This window comes from Simochromis diagramma, unplaced genomic scaffold (genome assembly GCF_900408965.1).
Source record: "Simochromis diagramma unplaced genomic scaffold, fSimDia1.1 OVJJ01000603.1, whole genome shotgun sequence".
Taxonomy (NCBI): domain Eukaryota; kingdom Metazoa; phylum Chordata; class Actinopteri; order Cichliformes; family Cichlidae; genus Simochromis; species Simochromis diagramma.
The window spans coordinates 2,131,970-2,149,366 of NW_024387414.1; the positions used below are offsets into that span (position 1 = coordinate 2,131,970).

Below are 17,397 nucleotides of genomic sequence, written 5' to 3' on the forward strand. Positions count from 1 at the left end.
TTGATTTCCAAAAAAGAGGACACTTGGCCCAGTCATGAAGAACTTTAATAATACTGTTTGCTTAAAGAAAACTTTAACATATTTACACGGTACCGTCTCTGTGCAGTTAATGAATGGTGAAATAAAAAATGTTATAAAGGTTTTTACAAATCACCAAGTGCAGAAAAAAGAGGACGGTTGGTCACCCTAGTTTAATACATTTTGCAAACGTTTAACCCTTGAGCATCCCTCAAACTTTACATCCATTGTTTAACCTCTGGACCCAAACGGGTCCCCATCCAACAGGTGATATAGCATTATCATATATGAATACATTTTTGGTAAATGGCCTGTATTTATATAGCGCTTTATTTTTTTCACATCAGATCTTTTAAACAACTTCAGACCTAACCATAGGTATAAAGTTTTTCATTATTTTTTAAGTTTTTATGGCTTTATTGTCATAAGGACCCCTGTTTTTTGGGGGGGAGACCCATAATATGCAATATTTTCCAAAAATTAATTGCAAAGTAAAATATTTGGCATGAAGTTATTACAGCCTTGAATAGGTCAATAATTGATAACAAAATTGATTTGGATGCATTATTATTTTTGGAGCAATAAGAGTTTTTAAAATTTACATCCGCTGTTTACCCTCGGGACCCAAACGGGTCCCCATCCAACAGGTGATATAGCATTATCATATATGAATTCATTTTTCATTTTTTTCCACAACAGATCTTTTAAACAACTTCAGACCTAACCATAGGTATAAAGTTTTTCATTATTTTTTAAATATTTTTTAGGTTTCTGTGGCTTTATTGTCATAAAGACCCCTGTTTTTTTTGGGGGGGGGGACCCATAATATGCAATATTTTCCAAATATTAATTGCAAAATAGATTATTTGCCATGAGGTTATTACAGCCTTGAATAGGTCAATAATTTATAAGAACATTAATTTGGATGCATTATTATTTTTGGAACAACAACTCTTTATTGCAAAAAACAAACTGAACTGACCTGAACAAACTCAACAACAAACCAAACAAAGATGTAATTTACATTTTACAGCATGAACCTCTAGATGGATGGATTTTGCAGACAGGACATATCCTACCATTTGCAGCAGTTACGATAATAATGCGCTGTTTGCACGATGAGCACTGCTTCCAAGCCTCCCCTAAATTGACTGTGCGCTTCGTGTTGTGCGTGCGCGCGTCTGTGCATTTCGTGGCGTCTGTGCAGAAATGACTAGTAAAACCAGGCTGCAAACTATTCTCACAGACTTCAAATGTGCACTTGAATTAGTGATGTGTCAGTCGCGAACGAAATGGCTCTTAGAGCCGGATCTTTGAAGTGAACGACACGAGCCGTGTTTTTTTTCACTCGGCACGCAAGCCTCCTGCTTTGCGCTGGGCAGAGGGGGGGAGGGGCGGTAGTTGCACTTGCAGTAGCACAGGAACAGAGCGGGAGGGAGAGAGAGAGAGCCAGGGACAACATCGTCACATTAGAAAGGTATAGTAATCATACACAACTATTTTCAGTTGCAGATGATAAAGGATTCAGAAAGTTTATTCATGCAGGTCCATATGACAGAGAATGTGCATCTTCTTTTTGTTTTCATATTATAAGTTATATTTAATTGTGTTGTTCTTTGCAGTGTTTTGTGTTGTTTCACTTTAAATTTGTTCAAAAGGAAAAAGCTGAAAATTTAAATAGTTAAAAGTTGAAATGTGAATAGTTGATTTTTGTATTATATGATGTATTTATTACATTTTATGTGGAGTGACTAAATAAAAGTATATTTACGGTGGCGCCTAGAGACAAAGCACGTACAAACTCCAAAACACAACAGAAGTGCTCCAGGATGCTGGGCACAGCGTTGAGCTTTTGTTACCTAGAGGCTACACAAGCCAGCAAGTACCAACGACCGGATTTGGTGTGTGGTAGTAACAGGTAAATGAACTTTTTTTTTTTTATTATTTGAATATATATGAGTGCTTGTGTAGAAATACACAAACAATACACATATGCTTTCAATTGTGTAATTTAGGTGATCTAGGTAGCTCTGGTTTGAAGTTCAGTTAAAGCTAGAAATGTGTTTTGGAGTTTGTAGGTGCTTTGTCTCTAGGGGCCACCGCATATATTTATATATAAACATTAGGGGTGCAACGATACACAAAATTCACGGTTCGATATTTTTTCGATACAAAAAAAAGTTCATGCTTTTTTAATTTGTCATTTATTAAAATTATAAATATATATTTTAACTCAAAAGTACAGTTTTTAAATTTAATGTTGCTGAAACAACAAAGGGATAAAAAAATAAATCTATCTGATGGAGAAATCCCTCATCTTTGGAAAAGAGAGTTTATTACAGAGAAATGGCTCTTTCCAAAATAAAAGCTCTACTATACGCTTCTTCTGGGCTATATTCTCAGCAGCATATTAAACATATCAGGTCCCCATAAGGAGAATCATGTGCTAACGGCTGTCTAAATGACTCGGGTAAAGTTTGTAGCATGCGTGCTTGTTGTTTTTGTCTGCTTCCACTTGTCTTTGCACGAGGATGATGTCGGCGTAAATGTGCAGTCATATTCGTTGTGTTCCCACTAGTGCTGTCAGCGTTAATCTGAAATGACGTTAACGCCACAACACGGCAAATCTACGTTAACAAGCTACCGCGGATCGCCCCATGCGTGGGGCAGGACGGCCAACACGTTAACGAGCTAACTGCGCTAAGGCAGTAGTTCCCACCAATGTAATTGAGCATTGCGTGGCACATCCGACATACTGTTTTACTTTTGTCCATGACGCGCTTACCTTCAGGGTCATACCTCACATGAAAACCAAAATAGTTCCAAACGCCAGATCTGAATGAGGGTGGGGGAGGTTCAATTTGCCATGTTGCAACGAGCTTAGCTTCTGTCTTGCTAGCTTGCGCTGCGCTCAGTGGATCTGCGCTCGACAGTGCAGCCTAGGCGGAGTAGTCGAATGCAGATCCACTGCGCGCTCAACACAGACAGCATCGTCAGAAGAAAAGTTAAATTAAATAAATTAAATAAATTAAAAATTTTGTATTGTTCGATACATATGCGTACCGAACCGAAAGCACTGTATCGAACGGTTCAACATCGATACGAGTATCGTTGCACCCCTAATAAACATATATAAATAAAACCACTTTTTTTTTTACATTAGTAATTCCTTTTGTGCATAATGTAATATTATTGTTAATAATGAATTAATTAAAGCAACAAAACAACCTGAAGAGCCGGTTCGGAGCCGAAAGAGCCGGCTCTCTAAAAAGATCCGGAAATCCCATCACTAACTTGAATCCAATAAGATAGAGAAGGATCTCTCTCTCTCTCTCTCCCTCCGGCTCTGTTCCTGTGCCACTGGGAGTGTAACCGCCCCTTGCTCTTCTGCTCAGCAAACAGGTGGCTGTTTTGCACCCGTCCCCTCGCTGCTCAGAGCAAACACAAGGCTCATGTGCAAAGTGAAGCAGAAAAACAGCGAGAGGGAGAAAGAAAGGGAAAAAACACGGAGCAGGCTCCTGTTGTTCACTTCAAGGAGGCGGCTCTACGGGCCGTTTTGTTTGCGACACACACACACACACATACACACACACACACACACACAGTATATATATATATTCTCAATCACATTCACACCACTCTCTCATATCAGTTCCACTACATCAAGACTATTTTATGGTGGTCAGCTGTTTTATTGCCATGTATTTTGCATAGGAAGATAACCATGTCCTGCATTCAAAACCACTGAAAATGTCTATGGTGGTGCTGTGCCTAATATTGTGCTCATTTGATCCAAAACCTATTTTTCCTTTATTTTGAAGGCAGAGGCTTAGATCCATTAGGTATTCACGAGAAAAGCATTATCACATGCCAGGATTACAGTATATCGAAAATATGTGATTATAATGGGAGTCAATGGGGCCCAAAATGGTACAAGGGTAACCAAAGGTAGTACATATGTTAATCTCCTTTACTATACACCACACCATAGAGGGGATCATTGAACTTTAAAAATAATCCTAAAACACACATCCTGGCCAAGTTTCATGCAACTAGTCTTTAAAATGACTGATATATTGAGATTCAAAAATCCAAAGGGACCCAAACGGTGTAAACATCTGTCGTGTAAACACTGAGATGTACTGTTGAGGATCAGAACGACAGCAGTTGCAGAAAACCTGACAATATTCACGTTTCAGGCGATAAAACCTTTTTCTGTAAAACATAAACATCTGTCTCTACCTTTAAAAAAACAAACCAACAATGAAACGTGTGAAATGTTTAAAAAGAGCTCACGGCGGAGTTTATTAGAGGTACGAGGCTGTCCGCTCGCGGTCACAAACACAGCACACAGCCAGCAGAGGGGCGGGGCCGCACGCGGACTGTTTGTCGTGAGGAAATGTTGAGGAGATCCCCATGGCAACCAGGCAGCCGTAGGAGCTCCGCTACCGTATTTAAAGCAGCTTCAATGGAGCGGCGCCAGTCTCAGCCGTCCGAAGTCAAGATGGCCAATCACGCCAAGCTCTCTCTGACTGTTTCTGCCACTTTGCATTTCTCTCTGCTGATCCTCTACGAGCTCCGCGCCGAGATGGTGGACGCCTGCGAGCACCAGAACCTGACCACCAGCGAGCTCCGCCCGGCCGCCTCCAGGTGTCTCAGCGCCGAGAAGGTGGAGGCCCGCGAGCGAAAGTTTGACGTGAACCTGAAGAAGCTCGGCCTTCAGCGCGACGCCCGCGAGCACCAGGAGCTCACCACCTGCGAACAGGCTGCCCAGCAAATGCACGAGCTCAACGGCCGCGCGCTGTCTCCGTGGCGTTACTAGTAAGTATGGAACCCGCAGAGGGACAAAAACGCTCATTCTCTCACTCATTACTGTTTGAATGAAAGTTTGAATGTTGGGTATTGTCGCAAATTTCTATCATCGATTCGACTGAATTTTGACTGACAGTCAGAAATATTCTAATTCTATATTTTTTTTCAATCTCTGTATAAAAACAAGGCTGACCCTTCATCAGAGCTGTGAGCATCACAACAGATGCGTTTGTCTCAAAGTAACTGAGGCTAAAACAGAAACACATAAAGGAGATTTTCCTGGTCTGGCTTTTTCTAACAGATAACCTTAAAAATATTCTGCAGCCAATCAAAAATGGAAGAAAACCATGAATCAGCTTCTGAACTTGATGCTGCTGAAGTTACAGAGGTTTGATTAGAGACTCAGCTAAGAGTTTTGGCATCATTTTAAAAAGTTTACATTTCTGCACTGAACAGGCTTTCTTGTCAGAGGCTGACAGCACTGAACACACAGGTAGACTGGTGCGTAATAAGCAGCAAATAATGCAGAAAACAGAGATTTGAGATGGGAAACTGTTCTTGAAGGACACTTAGAGAGACAGAGCTGTGCAGGAAGTGAGATCGTATCGTGGTGGAAGCAAAACAGTCAAAGTAAGAGAGAAACAGTGACGATGTTTTACAAATGTGAAGTGTAGCTTGGAACTTTTTTTGCTGCTGGTTCAGTGAATTTTGGTCAGAGACTGACAAAAATAGATTCAGGATTTAATGAATCGATAACGCGTTATTCTGGCTAAAATCGATTTGAATTGGAACATATTTAATAATTCTTTATTTATTTACCAACATGGTATACATCATGCTTTGGTTCAGCAGCAGGTATGGTGGATGTTTTTGACAGTAAGTAAGATTTTATCAGAGTGGCGGCCTGTGGAGGAAGCTGCACAGATGTCTGTTGGCGTGCAGTGCTCTGTAGCACCTACTGGAGGGCAGGAGTGGGAACGGGTTGGGTCCAGGCTGTGATGGTCTGCAGTGGCGTTGCCTGCCTGTTTCCTGATTCTAGATTTGTACAAGCCCTGAATGGAGGACACGTCAGCAGCAGCAGTGACTTTCTGTGCAGTCCTGACTTTCCAGTGTATTCTGTTCTCGTCCTGTGTGGTGGGCAGTGTTGGTCAAGTTACTTGAAAAAAGTAATCAGTAACTAATTACTGATTACTTTTTGCAATAGTAATCCCTTACTTTACTCGTTACTTGAAAAAAGTAATCAGATTACAGTAACGCGTTACTGCCCATCTCTGGTGGTGGCTGATCCAAAGTTTGGATGTGCAGAGAGCAGGCTGGATTATTGTGGAGTAGAAATGGATGGACGGCTGCTGAGCTGGTTCAGGAAGTTCAACCTGGAACCAGCGAGCAGATGAAAGCTACCAGCTTTAATATTAAACGAGCTTTGATTTGAGAAGCCGCGTATTGTCCTGACTGAATCTGCTGTGTGTTCACTGTCTCCTGCACGTGTTGAGGTCTTTTCTGTCTGTCTGTGTCTCCAGCATAGACCGAAACGACAGCAGGTATCCACGTGACATCATCTTTGCCGAGTGCCTTTGTAAGGGATGCATCATCGACGGGCGCGAGGTGAACAGCTACAACTCTGTGGAGGTTCGGGCTCCGATGGTGGTCCTGATGAAGACCAAGTGTAAGGACGCAGACACATATCGAGTCCAGAAGACGCGTATCGAAGTCCCGTTGGGCTGCACTTGTGTAAGGCCCAAAATTACTAAGTGATCTGAGAAACTAAGCTTTACTCACACTGAAGGCCATTTATAGCTGTGCAGCACCTTCACTTACACTATAAGAATATTTATCACAGCTTTCTGCCTGCATGTGAAAATGTTTTCTGTAAGTAGGACCTTCTGTCAGCCAGAGGGAAGATTTTCTGTCCTGAAGCTGCCAGTCCACACCACAATATCTCAGCAACTATCCAGGCCCGTTTTGGCCTGATAGTTGAGAGAAACTAACCGTGATCGGTCATTCTGGAGTCTTAATCATAAACAGCACCAACACTAAAGCACAGACAGACTCAGAGGCTTCACGTCCTCAAAGAGCCTCAGACCTTTGCTGTCGTTTGCTAACAGAAAACTATTACAGCTGCTGCGCTGCTTTGTGGAAATACATATCAAGCTTATTTAATATAGCACTTTATCTCCAACTACCTGTAGCTTTCCTTCGTCATTCGGACGTTACTTGCAAGTGAAAACTGGTGGTGATTTCTTTTTGTTTAACCTCCTAGGACCTGGCGTCCACATATGTGGACATCGCATTTTGGGTCGTCTTGACCAAAATACTCAATTTTGCTCTACAAGGGCCTGATATCCACTAACAAGGACATTATACTGCCACTGTTCTATCGAAATTTAAAATGAATGTCCTCATATGTGGATCTAATTTTTCTCAGAAACAAAAATCAGGTAAAAAAAAACAAAACAAAAACAAAACAGGTAATTCTTTGTTTTTACATCCATCAGGTCCCAATCAGCCCAAATAGCAAAGAGAAATTAAAAATGCATGCCATGACAGAGTTTGGGTCTTAGGAGGGTAAAACTGAGTTGTGATGAAGACGGATCCATCATCCGTCTGAGCATCAGTCTGCTCTGTAGAGTTTAATGAGTGACTTAAATCAGGCAGGACTGCAGTCAGTCAGGTTTTTTGATTATTTCTTGGAATAACTCGTCTGAAAGCAGCTTGTTTCCACCTTTCAGTAAACGTCCAACCAACAGACCAGAAACTCCAAAGAAAGTGAGATTTCTTCCCATGGGTTTTTTTTTTAAATTAAAAAGTCTCTTTTTCCTCACACGGTTAAAACTGTGAGACCTGCAGGTTTAACCTCTGAAGCACAGAGACTTCACCAAAGACACGAGGATGTGCTTTCACACTTTAGTATTTATTTTGTTGTATTTTATTGTATTTTTTGAGTAGTTTGCACATGCAGATTAATGTGAAATACCACTAAAGCAGAGCGCCGCTGTAGCTTCACTTTATGCCAGAGCGGCTGGAAGCTTGCGTGAACAGAAGATGAATAGTTCAACATTTGGGCAAATTTGAGGCCAGGAGACGTTAGCTTAGCTGAGCACGAAGCCTCGAGTTTTAATGCAACGATGAGTCCAAGGAAACATTTTAGTATGTTTCATTTACCAAAGAAGAAGCAGAGAGACAGTCAGCTGATCAACTGTTTCACGGTCAGTAACAGCATCATGTAAATGCACTGAGTTTACTAAGGAAGAGTCCATAATTACTGTCGGGACTTCAAATAAATATGTTTTTAATGTGACTAATGTTGTTGTCAGATGGATGCAGAGCAGTAAAAAGCTGGTGAGGTCTCTGACCTGCAGCAGAGTAAAAGTCAGGATGCTCGAGCTCGGAACAAGTGGCTGAAAATCCTCTAAAGCTGACTTGGTTTGGATCCTGGCAGAAACGCTGTGAGCCTTTACAGAGACGCACCTTTTTCTGCTCAGCTAAGCAAACAGCTTCATGGCTCCACATTTAGCAGAGCGATGTGAGAGCGGTCCGACCCCCTCAAACTGTGAAGGAATCAAATGTTAAACTATGCAAAACAGGACAGTATTGGGCACATGCACAATATGAAGAAGCTGCACATGAATTAGCTTTAAAGAGACTAAAAAGTAATGAACATGTGAAGAGAGGAGAATGAATGTGAAGAAATCTTTTAGTTTCACTATATTTCTTTGAGATGTTGTTCATGTTTTTATTTATTTGTATTTTCATGTGAGGTAATGATGCAGATTTGATCCCTTTGAAGAGATTTTTAAAGCTGTTTTTGTCAAACTGTCAGTTTCTGCTGGATAAAGGCGTAAAGCAGGGGTGTCAGACTCAGTTTGCATTGTGGCCACATACAGCCCACCCTGTGTTAAAAGGCCCGGACCAGTGAAAGTGGCCTTTCTGTCAGCGTAAAGAAGCTTAAGTACATATTTAATCCCTGACATGTGTTCATATGAGACCAAGAAGGGCAGTCTGCACAGTACAGCTCAGTTTTTCTACGTGATAAATAAAAGCAGCTGCAGGAAAGAAAGAAACCTGCCAGCGTGACTCTTTGGGCTTAAATGTTCAGAGAGCTCATTCCTCACACTGTACTTATAAAACACCAAGTTTTTGTTAATTCACAGAAAACTTTTACTGTAGTCTCATTATTGAAAAAAGAACTTTTCTGCCCTCAAACTGATTTTCTGTTATTTTATTTCTGTGTTATAGTATGAATGTGGATGGTGGACGTCTTTATCAGTAAGAAAAGCTGCAAACTTATGGAAATACAGTTCAAAGGGCAAAATTTATGCCTTCCTTCACTTGTTCCACCGGCCGAATTAGAGTCTTTGCTGGGCTACTTTTGGCCCCCCGAGCCTCCTGTTTGACACCCCTGATATAAAGACACCTGTGAACTTTAAAATGTGACTGTATGACTTAATGTGGTCTAGATGTACCGTCAGAGCTTTGTTTTTATTTCTGTAGAGAGTTCAGTGATAATGTGAAAGAGTTTTGTGCTGATGTGAAGTCATGTCTCCCTTCAGTCTGACAGATTCATTTAATTTAAAATTGTGAAAGCCTCCCTGACTCCTGTGCGGCTGCTCGTCTCACCTCAAAACAGTTCAACATATCCTTAAAAGAAAACTTTATTTTACTATTTAACTATCAATAAATGAGTTTCTTTCTATGATTTGTCCAGTCATGTCTTTTCTGTAACTAATCACAAGCATCTACATACAGCAGTTTCTTTTCTCTGTCATGTGGGGGCGCTGTGGTAACAGCATGACCAGCTTTGGACTCTTTAGCTTGAGACACCAGAAGATCTAGCTTCTTAGCCTGTTTAGAAATCCAACACAGAGCGTCACTGAGCTGCCAACGTGACAACGTGTGGCGGCTCGAACGCCTCCTGCTGGAGAACTTACCATCATCGGTCAACTAAACATGCTGCTGCACACCTGACACTCTGGTCCACCTGATGAAAACTGTCAATCAGACTGTGACTAACATTCCCACACCTGATATTACAAAGTTCATATCAAGCTCTTTCCTGTTACCATGGTAATCACATACAGTCAAAGATCCCTAGCTGGTATAAAACTTCCAACTAGCAGAGCTACCATCAGTGGCGACCCGTGAAAGTAGCCTTATTACCATGGCGATTACATGGCATTGCATTGTTATTAGCTGTGTCCAAATTCATAGGCTGCATCCTCCTGAGGACCCGGCCTTCGCGGTCTACGTGGGCGGGTCCTTTGAAGACTGAAAAAGCTGGACAGATTTGCGTCACCGCTGTCTCTGTAGAGTTTAAGAAACTCGGCCGTCTGCTGCTCGCTTCCTCAATATAACAGGACACTGGAGTAAACTCTCCACCGTCTCACACTTCGATTTAATCAGTTTTCTGTTTGACGTTTATTCAGCTGTGTGAAAACTAGAACTTTAATCTCAGCCAAACCGATTTACTCAGGAACAAATCAAACACTGAAAAAATAACATTTTTAAGTTATCTGAGTGACTTTTATATCATGTTTAACTCAGGTGGGTTGAAAACGATGTGCCGGGAGTTCGCCGTTATCGCCCCGGTCAGCTATCGAGCTGGTGGGTAACAGACGTCTCCGAAAATGTCGGAGCACTTTTAGAAATATGTGATGTCTTGATAAATCGAGCAGATATTTGAAGTTTACACAGCTACATTCTCTACGTACAGCAGTTTCTTTTCTCTCTCCAGAAAGAGTAACAAGAGTAATATTAAAATGAAGTAGCTGCCGCCATTGTTGGAAACTGGAATCGGCTGGGCAGCGCTATGAATTATGGGATAGGTTGGGCCACGAAGGATACACCTGACACATCCTTCAAATCTGGGGAAAAGGAGGACGCACTTGTCGGCTGCATTTGGAAGAGTCTTCGAATTTGGACAGCCTTCATCACGTCTCTGTGACGTAATCGGTCTAAAAATGGGGTCTCTGAATTTCCACACCCCACGGAGTCTTTATTTTCACATTATTATCCAACTATTGCTGTTTTATTACTGAACTATAATCTAAAGTGCTACTGAACTAGTTTAGATGAAAGGCACCTGGTAAAATACAGGCAGATGGCCCCGCCCCTCCCTGAGCCTGGTTCTGCTGGAGGTTTCTTCCTGTTAAAAGGGAGTTTTTCCTTCCCACTGTCGCCAAAGTGCTGCTCATAGGGGGTCATATGGTTGTTGGGTTTTTCTCTGTATGTATTATTGTACAGTCTAGCTTACAGTATAAAGCGCTCTGAGGTGACTGTTGTTGTGTATAAATAAAACTGAATTGAATTAAAATACTTTAGAATTTGCAGAAGGAAGTCACAAAAAGTCACTTTAAAAATAACAGGGTGACATATTTGAGTCAGTTAACAGTTCTTCCTGCTTTCATCTCAGCAGCTGCAGCGCAGGACTCGCCCCTCGCTTTAAACTTGGTGGAAGGTGGAAACTTTTTTTTCTACACCCGTCACTAAACAAAGATCACAGACATCACTTGTACTGAAATCCAGTCCCCTATGCAGGTCAAACACAGTTCATATGTTGAGAGGCGCTGGGCAAAGAGGGGAAACGGGACTCTGTGTTTTTTGTGGAGGTCCTGCATGTCTGCACATGTATTCCACGCAGGGGTCAAAGGGTTAAGGATATAAAACAGGACGTAGGCGAACGAAAGCTGAATCTTGGTATGAAACAAAATAATGCACAGAATCCATCTGTAAAGGCAGACACTGCAAACTAGTTTAGACTGGGAATGTTTTGGAGCCTGTGAAAACAGAGAAAAGGCGTTCACTGCCCTTCAGCTGCGCCTGCAGCACAGGGACCATATACCAGTTTGTCACCTCATGGTTTGCAGTTTTTATTTAAAAAATAAAAAACAGATTTCCCATGCGTGAAAGGAACTGCAGATATCCAAAAGTCTGTTCAGCCCATTTCTATATCTGTACTTTCATAGTTTCATGATTCAGCCTCTCAGTTCGAGCTCCGCCCCTGTAACTTTCCAGCAGGCGTCTTCATCAGAGGCTCCGTGCTGCAAACAGACAAATTTCAGGCCAAACCGAACCCACTTTTTAATTCACGCTTGTCCACATCTGCTCCGCTCTGAGGACAAACTTTCTGTTACTGTGTTTTAGAAGAGGAAACGACAGCAGTCGTGTGGATCTACCAGCCTCACGCTGAGATGAGATCAGCCTTTGTCTTCTCTGAACTTCCTCGCTCACTTTACTCGTCAGGACCTCAGAAAGGATAAATGTACAGGTAGGAAGGCAATTTCTATACATTTTTTTGTTTCCAACCAAAGACTTGCATTTATTTGTAGTACAGTTATTAATATTAATTGACCTTTAAGTATTTGTAGGTAAACATAATTACAGATCATATAAACTGAAGCTAATTACTGGGGAACTCTGCCCTGAGTCGTGGGTGGTACGATAAAATATGACCAGTTTCTCTCTGAAACACCTTCCAAAAGAAATGAATGGTGGCTTCAGACTTTTTCACTTACTCGACTAAGAGTACTGGGGTAGTATTTCTTACAGCAGGTTGTAAGTGCCTTTATTTCAGTAAATCTGCATCCTTTACTTCCTCTTTCTCTTCTCTGAATCGCAAACCGCGTCGAATGTTCTGAATTAGTTTCATGCTGCTGTCATCAGACTACTTGTCACTGCCTGAGTTTGTAGTGGACAAGTTTAAGGCTTCAGTTGAGCGTGCTCACAGAAAGCTGTCTGCGTGGGATAAGATATGCTTTGCATGCTTGTGTTCAACAACAGAGCGATAACTTCTCTCTGTCCTGCCTTCACAGCTCCTCGTTGTTAGCCACATGACGTTGGACCCTGCACTGTTATTTCGCCCTTTTCCAAAGGTATTAAAACACTCAAAGACACAATAATCGAAAGTTCCAATAATTTTGTCACTTTGTTCATAATCTGGTCTTTGCAGAGATCTGCTTCTTGGAAAGAAAAGCCACTGGACTTCTTTAAGTTTCATCCGAGAAGCTTCTGCAGCTGTAAAACCAAACGGTGGAGAGTCCCTGGTATTTAAACTCCACTGTTCTCCATAAGAACGTCAGACAGTCGGTGTCATAAGCTCCGCCCTCCGTCTAAAGAGGGTCGTTCACTCCGTCTTCTCTGTCCAAAATGTGAATATTGGCATCCTTGAAAGAGTGACCTTTGACTTTAGATGCAGCACACACATATTAGTCATGATGATGTCATAATATATCAGGCATGATGAAAGTTTTCTGGATGTTAATTGGTCATTTTACACGATGGGGGTTACAGGTTATGATGATGATGATGATGAGACGGCCTTTATTTATCCGTTAACTGTGCCAATCTGAACATCACGAGTGTGTTTCCAAAACTGATCAACATTTATTCTGTTTCTGTGATCAGATAAACACCTGGAGTGTTAATCAGCCTTCACTGCACACCGAGAGCGAGCATCATGGGGTCCAACAGCTCAAAGCGTCTGAGGCAGAAAACATTTGAAGGTCCCAAAAGACCAGAGCAGCGAAAGGAATTTCCTTCTGCTGTGACACTGGTACAACCTCACCCGAGTGAGGAGAAGTTATTCAAGGAGCTGCAACAAGTGGGGCTAAACTATGACTGGCTCCTTCAGGGGCACCAAGGTCCCGAAGCTGAAAAAGTACTACAACCGCCGCCAAATATTCCACAAGTTAAAACGCAAGTGGAAAAAGGCACGCAAACGGACGAGGGAAGTCATCTGAAAGAGTCGCCTGAGGAAAAAGGCACGCAAACGGACAAGGGAAGTCTTCCGAAAGAGTCGCCTGAGGAAAAAGGCACGCAAACGGATGAGGGAAGTCTTCCGAAAGAGTCGCCTGTCGCGACCTGGTCTACGGCAGAAAAGCAGAGCAGCGGCAGAGAATTTGTGGATGGCATAAAGGCCGTATGGACCCCAGGCGAGCTCTACGGTCTGTTAAGAGATGCTCCTGACGCCATCAAAACACCGAGCGACTTCCACAGGTGGCTGCGTTTCACCTGCATGGTGTATCAGCCGTCTCCTGCTGAGCTCAAAAAGTTGCTGAAGTTAGTTTATAACTACAAGTGGGAAAATGTGAAGGAACATTTTGACTTGCCAGGAGTGGATGGCGAGGCCAGGTGGCGACGTACTCGTGATATGACGGCCTGGCTCGACACACAGTGCGCCACCTCGATTAAAAATGCAGCCTGGAATGACCCTGAATTTGTGCCCCCTTGGTTGATTCTTCAGAAACCCGGAGAGTCGGTGACAGATTTCACTGAACGTTTCCACCGACTGTGGAATTCCACTATGAGTGAAGCAAATGCTTTTCTGTTTAATCTTCACCTTGTAGATAAGTTGCAGCCTCACGTGGCGAAGCTTTTGAAGGATCATGTTGAGTGGGAAACTTTTACTTTTTCCAAGATCAAATTTATTTTAGAAAACATGGAGTTAAAGGGCACGTTTACCTCAAAACATCAGCCATCTGTAACTCATCCGGGAGAGTGGAGATCAGATCTGCTGGCACTGCCAGAGCCACCTCGAAGCAGCCAGACTCGCAGGAATAAGAGAAAAGGTCGCTGCTTTTACTGCAGCAAGTTTGGACACTGGGCCAGAGAGTGCAGAGCCCGACGTCAGTACTCATTCGAGTACAGCTCACAATGGATTGTTTTTGAGTGAGTAACTGAGCTTTGTGCTGTTGGAGACTTGTGGAGCATTTTTAATGACATCATGTGACCAATAATATGGCTGCTGTGAGGTCACTGTACTAACAGAGCGTCCAAGGAGGCGGAGCTCCAGTTTGAAACTTTAGTAAACGGATGCAATTTGGCAATCAAACAAGGAGTGCTGGATGATACCTCAGCACACTCCTGATACAAACAAACGACGACTGTGAAAAGAATAATGATGAAGCTTGAAGCTTGTTACAGTTTCAGATATCGAGGAGGGATACAAAACAACGCTGGTCACCAAACACGGCACACACGCTCCCTTCTCCGCCAACAACATGTCAAGGGCCATCTTGTTTTGCACTGCCATCAACGAGGTCGGACCCAATTGTTCCGCGAGCCCCTCCCTGGCGTCCCTGGTCAGGTTAGAGAGCCTCAGCACATTATAATGGACATAGTTTATGCGGTCAACATTTTTATTCGGTGTTATCCATGTGAACATACTTTCAAATCCTGAAGCTATTTGGTCTGCTAATTTATATTCATTGGGAACTCCTATGGAATCAATCCAGGTGGGTGAATTCATCCTAGGGTCGTAGGCATGTGCTCCCTCGGTCCCTCTCTTTGCCAAAATGTGTCTCTTGCGCCTGGCTGCCAATGTGCGTATGTTTCTTTCTGGTATAACCTTTACTCTGCCCCCAATTAGCACAAGTGGAGCTCCTAATCTCACCATTGCGCACGTTCCTACACTTCCCATAGGAACACGAACCAAAAGAGTGTTATGCCCACAGTAATAATACAGCCCACTTCGTGCCCACGTTCCCATCGATGTGTTTGTGTCACTGACATTATTGCTCCTCCGCTGTCACACAATCAGCATCGATCTCCTCCTAACAATACACAAGCAGTTGTTTTATAGCATCGGGGTATTATTACGCACCCTGTTGCGTCAAGCAGATACATGACATGCATAAGTTTCAAAACCACAAATGTTCTGTTAACGACTTCTGACACATTTGAAAAGAACATTTTCTCCGTCTCCAAAATGCAGTTACAAGCTTGCAAACTCTTACCTAGAAATGAGTCTACCTACTATGTGTGTGTGTCTCGACCTCAAATGCCCTCTGTCTCACCTCGCCAACTAAACTCATGACCTCTTACCAGACAGAAGCCACTCTCATATGTGTAACAACCTAACTGAAACTATATACGGAATATATTGAATAAATGCTTTAATCAAATGCCACTACTCAAAGCTTAATAAAAAGGATATAAACGAATAAAAGATAATAATGAATAACATGGCATGTATGTTTTGTAAGCGTGTCCTTCCGTAGCTCTAAGTCACTTACACAATAGATCGTCTGGACCTAGCGCCGGACGAAGCTTCTGACCTTCAATTAACTGACTGAGCTTCAACTCTTTAAGAAGCACAAACTGCAGGGTGTGTATAAAAATAGTTATAACTGCACCTGGAATAAAGGTTAATATGGCGCCTGTATGTTTGAACATCTTAATGCCGTCTTAAAGCTCTCTGTTATACTGTTAATGCAATGTTAATGCTGTAGATTATATTGTAACAGTAAAATAATTTGTTCAATTCCACAAGCTGAAAACAAAGGGTGACATCACAGTGGCTACATCCAGGTTCAGCAGAAGGTAAAGAAGGATTATTTTTAACAGTGACTCATGCAAAGCTGCTCTAGACTGAAATAATAAAAATATGAAATGATCTAAATGGGTCGATCTCAAGTTCCCTTAAGGAAGCACAGGATCATTTCAGGCAGTGTTTTTAGTTTTATTTCAGTCGAGTAAAATATATTTGAAGACCTAGTTTCAGTTTACTGTGATTGTGAGAGCTCACTGCTGTATTTCACGTCCGACTGCGACCTGCAGTGAAACGCTGCAGAACAGATTTTGGAGAGAGTTTCTCATTTAGAAAACAAAAAGTCAAGGACAGAACGCTGGATAGAAGACAGCTGCAGATCACAATGTTCTACAGATAAGAAAAGCAGTGACGGCTCGGTGAGTCTGGATCCTGCTCAGCTGCAGCTCCTGAACGTGCTCGTCGTCAGATTTCTAAATCTTTCATTGTTGTAGTTTTGGTTTAAACTGGAAACTGAATTTCTGCTTTGCACCATAATCAGAAATCTTTTACACTTTTTGATGTTTTAAATTCTTTTGATAGCTGACTCTGACTTTTGATGTTTTCTTTTTTGTCGTATCCTATTATTTCATATTTTTGGTCTCATTATTTCTCCTTCTTAACTTTGATTATTATATTGAATGACTGGTGCCCTTGTCTGAGTTAGACTGTGTTATCGTCTGATTATTATGAGGCTTTTGCTTATGGATGGTGTATTGTACTTTTAATCTGCACTGAAGATTTAATTACATGTATGCTCACATTTTTCATTTGCAATAAAATGACTGAAAAGGCTGGCTGTTTTACCTCGTTCACATTCATTCATGTGGCAAAATTTAAAATCCACACATTTAAAATCTGTTTTTATGCAAATGTTTATTATGTTGAAGTTTTATCCACTGCTGGAGGAGACACGACAGAGGTCTTATTGTGAAAATCATCCACCACACTTCTAGCAATTTTCATTTCACGAAGAATCTACTTCTTTTAGAGTTTTATTCAAGGAAAGTAAAATTTCAGAATATTTCTAGACTATAATGAGAAAAATAAGTATTTATTGGTTTGTAATTTTTTTTTTAAAAAAAAGGAAGTGTTAGTGAGACATGTGAAAATTCCAGTTACGTATATTAAAATTAATTATTTAAAATATTTGCAAAACATAAAACTAGTAAAGCCAATATTCTTTTAAAATACAGAAATATATATAATATAGAAATGATTAATTATTTATATACTGCGTTACTAATAAATTATAAACTACTAAA

General features: G+C 41.6%; 2 protein-coding genes across 6 annotated transcripts; both read left to right on the forward strand.

The window, feature by feature from the left end:
- Window positions 1–4,142: 4,142 nt before the first annotated feature.
- LOC120721416 (interleukin-17B-like) lies at window positions 4,143–9,526 on the forward strand. Of its 2 annotated transcripts, none has more exons than XR_005693162.1 (3): window positions 4,143–4,839; window positions 6,351–7,076; window positions 7,380–9,526. XR_005693162.1 is itself a non-coding variant. In XM_040011731.1 (3 exons), exons 1-3 carry the CDS (start codon window positions 4,418–4,420, stop codon window positions 8,160–8,162), a joined length of 651 nt encoding a protein of 216 aa, XP_039867665.1. In that variant the 5' UTR covers window positions 4,143–4,417; the 3' UTR covers window positions 8,163–9,526. The 2 variants fall into 2 exon arrangements, 1 of the variants encoding a protein (XP_039867665.1); XM_040011731.1 differs by having other exon boundaries at window positions 6,351–6,561; window positions 8,145–9,526.
- Window positions 9,527–11,712: 2,186 nt separating this feature from the next.
- On the forward strand, window positions 11,713–16,927 carry LOC120721415. 4 transcript variants are annotated; one of them, XM_040011727.1, is made up of 4 exons: window positions 11,713–12,094; window positions 12,639–12,698; window positions 12,776–12,974; window positions 13,231–16,927. In XM_040011727.1, the coding sequence occupies exon 4, from the start codon at window positions 13,283–13,285 to the stop codon at window positions 14,495–14,497; it is 1,215 nt and encodes a 404-aa protein (XP_039867661.1). In that variant the 5' UTR covers window positions 11,713–12,094; window positions 12,639–12,698; window positions 12,776–12,974; window positions 13,231–13,282; the 3' UTR covers window positions 14,498–16,927. The 4 variants fall into 4 exon arrangements, with proteins under 4 accessions (XP_039867661.1, XP_039867664.1, XP_039867660.1 ...); XM_040011726.1 differs by having other exon boundaries at window positions 11,723–12,094; window positions 12,776–12,869; XM_040011730.1 differs by lacking the exon at window positions 12,776–12,974.
- The last annotated feature ends 470 nt before the right edge of the window (window positions 16,928–17,397 follow it).

Coding starts and splice junctions, on each gene's coding strand:
- LOC120721415 (XM_040011727.1), top strand. CDS start 13,283: ATGGGGTCCAACAGCTCAAAGCGTCTGAGGCAGAAAACATTTGAAGGT.
- LOC120721416 (XM_040011731.1), top strand. CDS start 4,418: ATGTTGAGGAGATCCCCATGGCAACCAGGCAGCCGTAGGAGCTCCGCT. Junction 4,840..6,350: donor CTGTCTCCGTGGCGTTACTA/GTAAGTATGGAA, acceptor CTGTGTCTCCAG/CATAGACCGAAACGACAGCA.